The sequence below is a fragment of the Scyliorhinus canicula genome, chromosome 14, assembly GCF_902713615.1.
Source record: "Scyliorhinus canicula chromosome 14, sScyCan1.1, whole genome shotgun sequence".
NCBI lineage: Eukaryota > Metazoa > Chordata > Chondrichthyes > Carcharhiniformes > Scyliorhinidae > Scyliorhinus > Scyliorhinus canicula.
This window is the reverse complement of record NC_052159.1, coordinates 156,254,082-156,266,425: the sequence shown is the minus strand read 5'-3', so window position 1 is coordinate 156,266,425 and position 12,344 is coordinate 156,254,082. Positions and strand designations below refer to the sequence as shown.

At 51.1% G+C, this 12,344-nt stretch overlaps 1 protein-coding gene across 1 annotated transcript in view; it reads left to right on the top strand.

The window, feature by feature from the left end:
* Positions 1–12,344, top strand: part of tmtc4 (transmembrane O-mannosyltransferase targeting cadherins 4) — a 32,700-nt gene that overhangs the window by 14,159 nt on the left and 6,197 nt on the right. Inside the window, exons 10-15 of the mRNA XM_038818553.1 lie at positions 1,195–1,369; positions 1,482–1,613; positions 6,172–6,251; positions 6,375–6,482; positions 8,212–8,353; positions 9,620–9,734. Coding sequence (XP_038674481.1) covers positions 1,195–1,369; positions 1,482–1,613; positions 6,172–6,251; positions 6,375–6,482; positions 8,212–8,353; positions 9,620–9,734 — 752 coding nt within the window. The remainder of the gene's footprint in view (positions 1–1,194; positions 1,370–1,481; positions 1,614–6,171; positions 6,252–6,374; positions 6,483–8,211; positions 8,354–9,619; positions 9,735–12,344) is intronic.

Sequence of the window (12,344 nt, the reverse complement as noted above, 5' to 3'; positions counted from 1 at the left end):
CCTTGTTGTCCTAGTATGTCTTTTCATGTATTTTTTTTTATAAATTTAGATTACCCAATTATTTTTTCCAATTAAGGGGCAATTTAGCATGGCCAGTCCACCTACTCTGCACATCTTTGGGTTGTGGGGGCGAAACCCACGCAGACACGGGGAGAATGTGCAAACTCCACACAGACAGTGACCCAGAGCCGGGATCGAACCTGGGACCTCAGCGCTGTGAGGCGGTTGTGCTAACCACTAGGCCACCGTGCTGCCCTTCTTTTCATGTATTTAATGATCTGTTGAGCTGCTCGCACAAAAATACTTTTCACTGTACCTCGGTACACGTGATAATAAACCAATCCAATCAGCCCTCTCTTTAAATGCATTCAAGCTATTTGCCTCAAGTGTTATTTGTGGTCGAGAGCCCCTTATTGTATTTGTTGGTGACTGTCTTGTATTTATGCCCTGGCCATGACCTTGCCATCGATGTACAGTTCATGAGCTGAGTTTGGCCAATATCGCGCTGATGGGTTCTCGAGATTGTGACCCTGTTAGATATGTATCTAAAGAGGCATTCTCTGGCTGGGAATAAAACATTCTTTTCTGTAAGGCTGCATTTTGATTGTGAATCAAAACTCTTCTGAACCTTGGATAAAGGGAGCTGATAGATGTTTCAGGAGCAGCTGATGTCTTTATCTTTTGGTATCATTTAGCTCCAGGGTTCCGGGTTCAATTCCGGCCTCGGTTGACTGTCTGTGTGGAGTTTGCACATTCTCCCCGTGTCTGCATGGATTTCCTCCGGGTGCTCCGGTTTCCTCCCACAGTCCAAAGATGTGCAGGTTAGGTGGATTGGCTGTGCTAAATTGCCCCTTAGTGTCCAAAAAGTTAGGCGGGGTTACTGGGTTACGGGGACAGGGTGGGGGTGTGGGCTTAAGTAGGGTGCTCTTTCCAAGGGCCGGTGGAGACCCGATGGGCCGAATGGCCTCCTGCATTGTAGGATTTCTATGATTCTATTCTATGAAATGTTTTATTATGGGCACTCGTGTATATATGAGAGATGAACAACTAATTCTAAGGTATCTCTCTCCAAAGAGCTTATTAACTGAGATTAATTTGAACGTAACCAAAGTCCATATTGCCATGTCTACCTGCTATTAGTTTTCTAAGCTGCAAACATATTGTGTGAACAGATGTATTTGGATACGTCCACAGAATCCTCGCCTCTGGAGTCACTCTTGTGATCATCCCGTTCCTTCCTGCATCGAACGTTTTCTTCCGAGTGGGGTTTGTGGTTGCGGAGAGAGTGATCTACCTCTCCAGTGCTGGTTACTGCATGCTGCTGTCTTACGGCATTTGCACTTTGTCGAGGCAAGGCAGGAGATTCAAGGTAGGGGCACACGTTTATTTACCTTGTCACCCTTGTCTGAGCTTTGCAACCTGCAGGTTTGAAATGGGCTCCGAATCTCAATTTTTAATTTGTGCTGCGTGATTTTCTTTAGAGCATCACCTCCGTTGCTGTGGCAGGCTTGGTCATTCTGAACATTCTGCAGTGTGTCAGGCGCAGTCACCACTGGAGGACAGAGGAAGATCTTTTCACAAGTGCTTTGTCAGTGTGTCCCTTCAATGCCAAAGTAAGAAAATACATTTATTTTTTTTGGGGGGGGGGATAACTTAATGCAAATGTTCTTAAATATTCATTGAGAAAAATCATAATGGAAGATGATGCTCTTACTGACAAATACATGAATGAAATGTATTGTCCAGCAACTTGCATTTAATTTTCTCAGCATTATGATTTTTTTTTAAAAATAATTTTTATTGAGATTTTCAAAAACATATCAAAAACAGAAAATAACAACAAGAAAACAGTTTTAACAACAACAAAAAGAAAAACACACTAACCCACAAAACCAAACCCCCCCCCCCCCCCCCCCCAGTAACTACAAAAAGAAGAAATAGATAAACACCCGGCATATTCAATAAACATAGATACACATTTCTCCCTTCCCCCGAAACAAACCCCCCCCCCCCCCCCCCCCCCCCCCCGCCATATCATTGATCCAGGCCTCCACGCTTGGCGGCCTCGCATCCTTCCATTGAAGCAAGATCCTCCGCCGGGCTACTAGGGACGCAAAGGCCAGAACACCGGCCTCTTTCGCCTCCTGCACTCCCGGCTCCACTGCAACCCCAAAAATTGCGCGTCCCCAGCCTGGCTTGACCCTGGATCCTACCACCCTCGACACCGTCCTCGCCACCCCCTTCCAAAACTCCCCCAGCATGCCCAGAACATATGGGCGTGGTTCGCTGGGCTCCCCGAGCACCTAGCACACCTGTCTTCGCCCCCGAAAAACCTACTCATCCTCGTCCCAGTCATGTGGGCCCTGTGCAGCACCTTGAACTGTATGAGGCTAAGCCTCGCACAGGAAGAGGAGGAATTCACCCTTTCCAGGGCATCCGCCCACGTCCCCTCCTCAATCTCCTCACCCAGCTCCTCTTCCCATTTACCCTTCAGTTCCTCCACCGAGGCCTCATCCACCTCCTGCATGACGTGGTACATGTCCAAAATCTTCCCCCCTCCAAACCACACCCCCGAGAGCACCCTGTCTCGTACCCCACGTGGGGGCAGCAGAGGGAATCCCTCCACCTGCCGCCTAGCAAACGCCCTAACCTTCATGCACCTAAACATGTTCCCCGGGTGGAGCCCAAACCTCCCCTCTAACTCACCCAGGCTCGCAAACCTCCCATCCACAAACAGGTCCCTCAACCTCCTAATACCTACCCTGTGCCAGCCCAGAAACCCGCCATCGATGCTCCCTGGAACAAACTGGTGGTTCCCCCGTATTGGGGACTCCATCGAGCCACCCACCTCCCCCCTATGCCGTCTCCATTGCCCCCAAATTTTGAGGGTAGCCGCCGCCACCGGGCTAGTGGTATACCTTGTTGGAGGGAGTGGCAACGGCGCCGTTACCAGCGCCTCCAGACTCGTGTCCACGCAGGACGCCATCTCCATCCTCTTCCATGCTGCCCCTGCCCCGTCCATTACCCACTTACGCACCATCGCTGCGTTGGCAGTCCAATAGTACCCACAGAGGTTGGGCAACGCCAGCCCCCCCATCCCTGCCCCACTCCAAAAATATCCTTCTCACCCTCGGAGTCCCATGCGCCCACACAAATCCCATAATACTCCTGTTGACCCTCCTAAAAAAGGCCTTCGGGATAAGGATGGGGAGGCACTGGAACAGGAACAAAAACCTTGGGAGCACCGTCATCTTGACGGACTGCACCCTGCCCGCCAGCGACAGCGGCAACATGTCCCATCTTTTAAACTCCTCCTCCATTTGCTCCACCAGCCTAATGAGGTTAAGCTTGTGAAGGGCCCCCCAGCTCCTAGCCACCTGGACTCCCAGGTACCGAAAGCTCCTCCCCGCCCTTTTCAGCGGGAGCCTACCAATCCCCTCCTCTTGATCACCCGAGTGCACAACGAACAGCTCACTCTTACCCAGGTTGAGCTTGTACCCAGAAAAGCCCCCAAATTCCCTAAGGATCTGCATCACCTCCGGCATTCCCCCCCACTGGGTCTGCCACATATAGCAACAAGTCATCTGCGTATAATGACACTCGGAGCTCCTCCCCACCCCGCACCAGACCCCTCCAATTCCTCAACTCCCTCAACGCCATGCCAGGGGCTCAATTGCCAACGCAAAGAGCAAAGGGGACAGGGGACACCCCTGCCTCGTCCCCCGGTACAACCGAAAGTACTCCGAACTCCTCCTATTCGTGGCTACGCTCGCCATCGGGGCCTCATATAGCAGCCTCACCCAACTGACAAACCTCTCCCCGAACCCAAACCGTTCTAGCACCTCCTACAAGTACCCCCACTCAACCCTATCAAAGGCCTTCTCCGCGTCTAATGCTACCACTATCTCCGCCTCCCCTTCTACAGCCGGCATCATTATAACATTCAGAAGCCTACATATATTGGTGTTCAGCTGCCTTCCCTTCACAAACCCTGTCTGGTCCTCATGAATGACCCCCGGCACACAGTCCTCTATCCTTGTGGCCAAGATCTTCGCCAACAGCTTGGCATCCACATTTAACAACGAGATCGGCCTATATGATCCACACTGTACGTAGCTGATGCGCCAGCATCTTACTCGCCTTCTCCCCATATTCGCACACCGGTCCCTGTGCCTTCCTCCACTGAGCTTCCGCCTTTCCGGTGGTCAGCAAGTCGAACTTGGCCTGAAGGTTACGTCGCTCCCCCAACAGTCCCTCCTCCGGAGCCTCCGCATATCTCTTATCCACCCTCACCATCTCCCCCACCAACCTCTCCCTCTCTCTTTGCTCTCCCCTCTCCCTATGGGCTCGGATGGAAATCAACTTCCCTCTAACCACCGCCTTCAATGCCTCCCAAACCGTCCCCACCCGGACCTCCCCATTATCATTGGCCTCTAAGTACCTCTTGATACACCCCCGAACCCGCCCGCCCACCCACCTTCTCATCCGCCAGCAGTCCCACCTCCAGGCGCCAGAGCGGGGGCTGGTCCCTCTCCTCCCCCAGCTCAAGGTCTACCCAGTGCGGGGCATGGTCCGAAATGACTATGGCCGAATACTCGGCAACCTTCACCCTCGAAATGCACGCTCCCCTTGTAACTTGCTGCTCACCATCACATACCTCCCTCCACTGTCAGCCACCACCTTTGACGCCTCAAACGACACCCTTTTTCCCACCAGAATCGCCACCCCCGATTTTTTGCATCCAGCCCCGAATGAAACACCTGGCCTACCCAGTCCTTCCTCAGTCTAACCTGGTCCGCCACCTTCAGGTGCGTCTCCTGGAGCATAGCCACGTCCACCTTCAGCCCCTTCACCTAAACACCCGGTCCCGGCCCATTCAGCCCCCTCACGTTCCAAGTTATCAGCCGGATCAGAGGGCTCCCTGCCCCACTCCCCTGCCGACTACAGCATTATGATTTTGACATGCAATAAAGGACTCGTATTTCCATAGTGTCTTGTACTTCAGGGCTTCCCAAAATGTTTTGCAGCTAATGAAATGCTTTTCAAAGTGTAGCCCGTGTTGTCACTGCTGCCTCCCGACGCCGAGGTCCCAGGTTCGATCCCGGCCCTGGGTCACTGTCCGTGTGGAGTTTGCACATTCTCCCCGTGTCTGCGTGGGCCTCACCCCCACAACACAAAGATGTGCCGGGTAGGTGGATTGGCCACGCTAAATTGCCCCTTAATTGGGAAAAAAAAAGAATTGGGTACTCTAAATTTGTAAAAAGAAAAGGGATAAAATGAATAGTCTGTGTTGTGATGTTGGAAACACAGTATCCGTGTTGAGCACGTCCAGCTCCTGTAAACAGCAGCGTGGTAATGACCAGACGATCTGTTTCTTCGTGATGTTGGTCGATCTCGGCACCTTTCCCGAGCAAGATCAACAGCAGACGTTCTCTGGATCAAGAAATGAGGAACGTGGGAAGTCACCAACCAGTTTCTTGTGACGACTCCACCTGTCAAAGAGCAGGCTTTGAATGACCCCGGAGAGAGTAGCCCTGGCTAAACAGGTTCAGGACAGGCCAGGGACCCTGTGCAGCCAACCTCCACTACTGCGGCCTCGAGCACAAAACCCCTTATGCACTTGCGGAAAGATACAAAAAAAAAGCTGAGGAGTAAGGCTTAAGTGGCGGACTAATCATCTTAAACTCAGCAAATTTCTGGGGGGGGGGGGGGCTAATGCTTGGCTTTGGCGATTTGCATTCACTAAGTAATAAATAAACAGGTTGAGGGATAAATGTTGGTCCGGACGCCAGAGTGAACTCCCCCGCTCTTCTTTGAATAGTGCCGGGGATCTTTTCCATGCAGCCGAGAGGGCAGCTGGCTCCTCGGTTTAAGCATCTCAACTAAAAGACGGCATCGCTGGCAGTGCTGCACTGGAGTGTCGAGCCACAACCTTCTGACCCGCCGGTGCGGAGGCTGTCAACTGAGCCACGGCTGATACTGATCGTTGCTGCATGCTAGATTGCATTATTTAACCCTTGCCGTTCACTGCTGACGAATTCTTTTTCTTTCCCTGTAGGTACATTACAATGTTGGTAAAAATCTTGCTGATACTGATCGTTGCTGCATGCTAGATTGCATTATTTAACCCTTGCCGTTCACTGCTGACGAATTCTTTTTCTTTCTCTGTAGGTACATTACAATGTTGGTAAAAATCTCGCTGACCGAGGTAAAGAAACCTCTGCAATCCAGTATTACAGAGAAGCGGTGAGGTATTCGCACACCTTGCTTTATCAGTTAGTAATTACATTATGAAAGGTGCAAAGTTCACTCTTCAAATAAAAATGCCTTTAGCCGTGATGAAAATTTCAGACGCCCTTTTTCTTATATTTCAGGCTCAATCCAAAGTATGTCCATGCGATGAACAATCTGGGAAATATCTTAAAGGAAAGGAAGGAGCTACACGAAGCAGAGAAGTTACTCGCCAGAGCTGTGGCCATTCAGTACGTCTCAATTTAAGCTTAATATTACTGAGTTCACTTGTCAGGTGTAGACCAAAACTGATGGTCATAAATGTAAGATAGTCACTAAGAGACTTCTTTACCGAGAGACAGCAGCAAAGATCAAAACGCGAAACAACCTCCTCCTCAAACCTGCTGGCTCTTCATGGAGTGGAGATGCTCAAACCTGAGGGACCTCAGCTCTTGCCACTGTCTACTCGAATGCTGAGTACTGTGTACCAGTCTGGTACAACTCATCCCACACCAGTCTGGTAGATAACCAGCTCAACACAACAAAGTGCATCATCTCGGGTACCCTTCGATCAACTCAACTCCCCTGGCTCCCAGTCCTGAACAACATCCCGTCCCCTCACATAAGGAGGGAGATCGCAACAAGGAAGCTCCTGGAGAAGATCTACATCAACCCAAACCTGGCACAGCAATGCACCTGCTGCTCACCTATCACGCCAGCCTGTACGACTAGGACCACCGCGCCAAGGATGAACAGCAGAGGCCGCGTGGCTGCAGGACTGGAACCAACACACATCCTCATCACAGATCCCACAGCCTGCCCGGCCAGCCTCAACCTGCCACGCCAACGTAGAATCCCTACAGGGCAGAAGAAGCTATTCGTCCCATCGAGCCTGCACCGACCCTCTGAAAGAGCACCCGACATCTGCCCCATCCTCGTTACCCCACCCAACCTTTGGACACTAAGGGGCAATTTATCATGGCCAATACACCGAACCTGCACATCTTTGGGCTGTGGGAGGAAACCAGAGCACCCGGAGGAAACCCACGCAGACACGGGAGAAGGTGCAGACTCCGCACAGACAGTCACCCAAGGCCGGAAACGAACCTGGGACCCTGGATCTGTGAGGCAGCAGTGCTAACTACTGTGCCACCTTATCTAGCACTCTTGTTTCCTTGGGACCAAGGCCTTTGTGCAGCAGATCGGCACAGGTGGGGCCTTGCAGGGAGCCCGTGCTATAGCTGCAGTGCCCACCTAACATTGTAGACTGCCCCCTGACAGAATTCAGCGGAGGGCCCACAGAGCTCCATTTAGCCACTGCGGTAGCTGCTGCCTTGCTTGGCGACTACTGCACACCCTTAAATAAAATATCAGAGAGTGGTAAGAATATGGAACTCACTCACTACTACCAAAGACAACAGTTGATGCACGTAACATAGATGCCTATAAAGATGTCTATAAGCGAAGCTCGATAGACGCTCACAGGAGATAGGAACAGAAGATCATGCCTGAGTATGGGAGAACCACCTGGGTCACTGTGTAGAGACAAGGGGTGCAGCAAAGGTTCACTGGGCTGAATGAAGGAACTTGTCCAACAAGAAGAGATTGAATAGACTATTGGAATTCTCTACCCCAGGGAGCTGTGTATATTCAAAACGATGAGTGTATTCGAGTCAGGATGGACTTTGGGGGGGACTAAGGGAATCGGGGATAATGCGGGAAGGTGTAGCTGGGTAGATGATCTTGCTGAACAGTAGTTCGAGGGGCTGAATGGCCGCCTTCAGCCCTTATTTCTTATATTCTACATGGGATGAAGTGTTGAGATGTTGGCGGAGACTGATGTGGAGCATAAACACCGACATAGAATGTCTGGAATGAATGGCCTGTCTGTGTGCTCTAAATCTGTGTCATTGTGCTTGGCAGTACCTTGTTATAAAAGCATGAGGATCTAATTTCTCCCTCTTGGTTCCTGATGCACAGACCTGATTTTGCTGCCGCCTGGATGAATCTCGGGATTGTCCAGAACAGTTTGAGGAAATATGAAGAGGCTGAAAGGAGTTACTGGACAGCAATAAAATACAGAAAAAAATATCCAGATTGCTACTACAATTTAGGACGTCTGGTAGGTCTGTATGAAGCCTGGTGTCAGTCTGAATGAATTTTAAAATTGTAAAACACCCTTACGTTTGCTGGAAATGCGGGGAGGGGGCACGGTGGCTGGGTGGTTAGCACTGCTGCCTCGTGGCGTTGAGGTCCCAGGTTCGATCCCGTGTCCGTGTGGAGTCTGCACATTCTCCCCGTGTCTGCGTGGGTTTCGCCCTCACAACCCAAAGATGGGCAGGTTAGGTGGATTGGCCAACGCTGAATTGCCCCTTAATTGGAAAAATATGAATAGGGTACTCGAAATTTATTTTTAAAATGTTTGCTGGAAATGGAAACTGAAATTATTCACACGGAGAGAAGGTCTTTGCCTGTGGGGGGTCATTCATAACAACAAGCCAAATACTGCAGATGCTGGAAATGTGAAATAAAGAAAGAGGCCACTATTTTCCGCCTCACTCCGCTGCGTGTTCTCCAGTGGCGGAAGCGGCTCCTGGTTGGCGGCTGCCGGAGCTTCCAGACCCGCTGAGATTTGTATGGTTCACCCGTCGCGCTGCCGGGGGGGGGGGGCACCTTTGGCAGGGCTGAAAGATCCCTCTGCCGGGGAAGGCTGGGAAGCTCTGTGGGGAGAGAAATCTGGTTAAAACCTGCAACATGTTACCCTGTTTTTTTCCTTCAAGATTCTGCCTGGCACGCTGAGCTTTTCCTGTCCATAAATATAAGATGGTCGCTCGTGAATCCAGTGGAAAATGTGGGACAGGCTGTCACAGGGTGTAGTTAAGGCAAATAGACAGGCGGCTTTAAGGGGAAGCCAGATAAACACAGGGCTGAGAAAGTGACAGAAGGGCAGATTGATAAGGTGCGATGAAGGAGGGTTGGGGAAGGTTTGTGTGGAGCATGAACACCACAGGGAGCAAATGGCCTGTTTCTGAGCTGTAAAATTCAGTGTGGAGGAGGCGCGACTTGGCCACACGTGGGGCAGATGCTGCCCGCAAGGTCGAGTAGGCGTGTTGTCTAGACATCGGTGATGTCTCCCAGGGACTCTCTGCCCCAACCGAGTTCAGAAGTAGGGCAGTCTGGCGTCAGGCAGAACGACATGTCCCCGCCCAGCAGAGCTGCTTGGTGTGATCCGTGCTGGGCAGGTTGACTTGGGCGAGGACTCTGCTGTTGAACTGTCCAGAGATAATACTCCAGTGGTGAAACCTTACACGACCATGGACTTTAGGCAAATATCAGATTATGAGGTGACTTTATTTGCTGCCATTTCTTGCCAACTCTTTTCTTTCAGTATGCAGACCTGCAGCGTACGGTAGACGCTCTCAATGCGTGGCGGAATGCTACCCTTCTCAAACCCAGCCACAGTCTGGCTTGGAATAATTTGATTATATTGCTAGATAACACAGGTAACAGTCTTATTTGTAATACTTATCCATTACAAACACCTCTCCCAGGCTAATCAGAAAGGAAGAATTTGCATTTATAAAGCACCGTTACAATTCAACTGCCCTACACATTTTTGGGTTGTGGGGGTGAGACCCACGCAGACATGGGGAGAACGTGTAAACTCCACACGGACAGTGACCCGGGATCGGACCCGGGTCCTCAGCACCGTGAAGCAGCAGTGCTAACCACTGTGCCATCGTGCTCCTTACCCAATTCCCTTTTGAAAGTTATTTTTTCGTCCTCCCCGTGTCTGCGTGGGTTTCTTCCGGGTGCTCCGGTTTCCTTCCACAGTCCAAAGATGTGCAGGTTAGGTGGATTGGCCATGATAAATTACCCTTAGTGTCCAAAAAGGTTAGGTGGGGTTACTGGGTTATAGGGATAGGGTGGAGGAGTGGGCTTAGGTAAGGCGCTCTTTCCATGGGCCGGTGAGACTCGATGGGCCGAATGGCCTCCTTCTGCACTGTAAATTCTACGATCTATGAAACTGCTTCCACTGCCCAGATTGCAACAACTCACTGCGTAAAAACATTCCTCATCTCAGCTCTGCCTTTTTTCTATAGTTACCTTAAATCTGTGTCCTTTGGAAATGTTTTTTCCTGGTTTAGTCCATCAGGAGCCTTCAGGCGCTGTAAACCCCATATAGGTATGGGCCGCAGTCTGGAATCTGGTCACAAATTCCATGTTTTATTTCTCAAGTCTCATTTACATATCTGCCAAATGCAAAAATCTACCCGGAACCCACACAATTTAATTTCATGTTTCCCTGTATGTTCAAGAGCGCTAACTTGAAGTAGTTTGATTGATGCATCTGAAAATGGGTTTGCTCACGAAGAATAAGCTGTTGAATTTCAGTATCCTGATTTGATATGACCGAAGTGACTTGTAGAATATATGCAGAACACATTTCCGGTTGGATTGGGATACAGTCGTTAGCTCCTGAGTAAGTTTAATAAAACATTAACTCAGAATCTTTCCCAGGACGAAGTTCTGCCAAAAAGTGACTGAGTGTCATTGAGGGCGGATAAACAGTGAGATTCCCGCCAGGAGTTCAGGCATCGTTCCCATCGCAATTCACCCACACTTAGTCATTTTTTTCAAAAGTTAAACTGGATTTTTTGACACCACACCAATCGGAACATTAGGTGAGGTTCTCCCCACACGGCACGTTACACTATTCCCGGAGAATAGTGGGAGAGTCGCTAACCCATGGTTCGCGTTGGGAGCCGAGCCGATCGCGATGTTCCTAGTCATTGTTTTGGAACTTGGGGATATTCTCACTGAATTATCTCACATCTTTCTGCAGTGGGGAATTGATGACGCCGGCAAGTCCAGCTCCTCAGCGATCTGGGCAGCAACCCCCCCCCCCCCCGCAGACATTGGCATTGGCCACACCCCCAACAGTCTACCTTGGAGGGGCAACCCCACCCCCCCACCACATCATTAAATCTTTGTGTCACCCCCCTCCCCAGGCATGGTGACCCTGGCCCCACCACCATCCATCCTTGGCATTGGGCCATTGCCCCCCCCCCCCCCCCCCCCCCCCCCCGCAGACATTGGCATTGGCCACACCCCCAACAGTCTACCTTGGAGGGGCAACCCCACCCCCCCCACCACATCATTAAATCTTTGTGTCACCCTCCTCCCCCTCCCCAGGCATGGTGACCCTGGCCCCACCACCATCCTTCTTGGCATTGGGCCATTGCCACCCCCCCCCAAAGTGATCATATGGGGCTGTCGCTGAGGCCCACACCCACCCCCCTTTTATCAGCACTCCCTCTTTCGGGTCCCCCCCTTCAGACCCCCCCCCCCCCCCAATTTCATGCACCCCCTTCACCACCGCCCCCTTTCATGGCCATGGTTCCCCTCCAGCCCCGTCCCTTGGAAGTGCCCCTTGGCAGGCTGACAGTGCGGACCTGGTGCCTGGGCTGTGCCAGCCTCGTACCCTGCTGGTGCCCTGCCCCATCCCCGACTACCCAGGATCCCCAATGGCCTCCAAACCCCACCCCAGCATGGTCATCATATCCGGTTTCTGTTTATGGAAACCAGTACTGATTCCCGTTGGCCTCGCGCTGTGCTGGTGAATCCCGGGAGCCGGGAGACTCCGGCTTCGTACCGGCTGAGCATGTTCACATTTGTTTGAAGACTAATTTAAATATGCGAGGTCGATTCACGTTCAGCGAGGGTGTTGTCCAGATTGCATCGAGCACCGCTGTTTAGGAACATCACGATCGGTTCGGCTCCCGACACGAACCATGGTTAGGGACACTCCCGCTATTCTCCGGGAATAGCGTAAAGTGCGCCAGGCACGACGTGTGGGGAGAAACCTCACCTAATGTTCTGATTGGTTTGGTGTCAAAAAATCCAGTTTAACTTTTGAAAAAGCCATTAATTCACCCTGGGCACGCTGAACACCGCAAGAATTGGATTTGTGCTGAATGTAATTGGCTTTAAAATTCCACAATCCTTTGCGGCGATTATGCTAGTTTTTTGTGAATTGTACCGGAAAAAAAAGCCGATGTAACCAAGCGGGGTATCTACCCCAGTTACAACTGCTGTCGACGGCTGTGAGT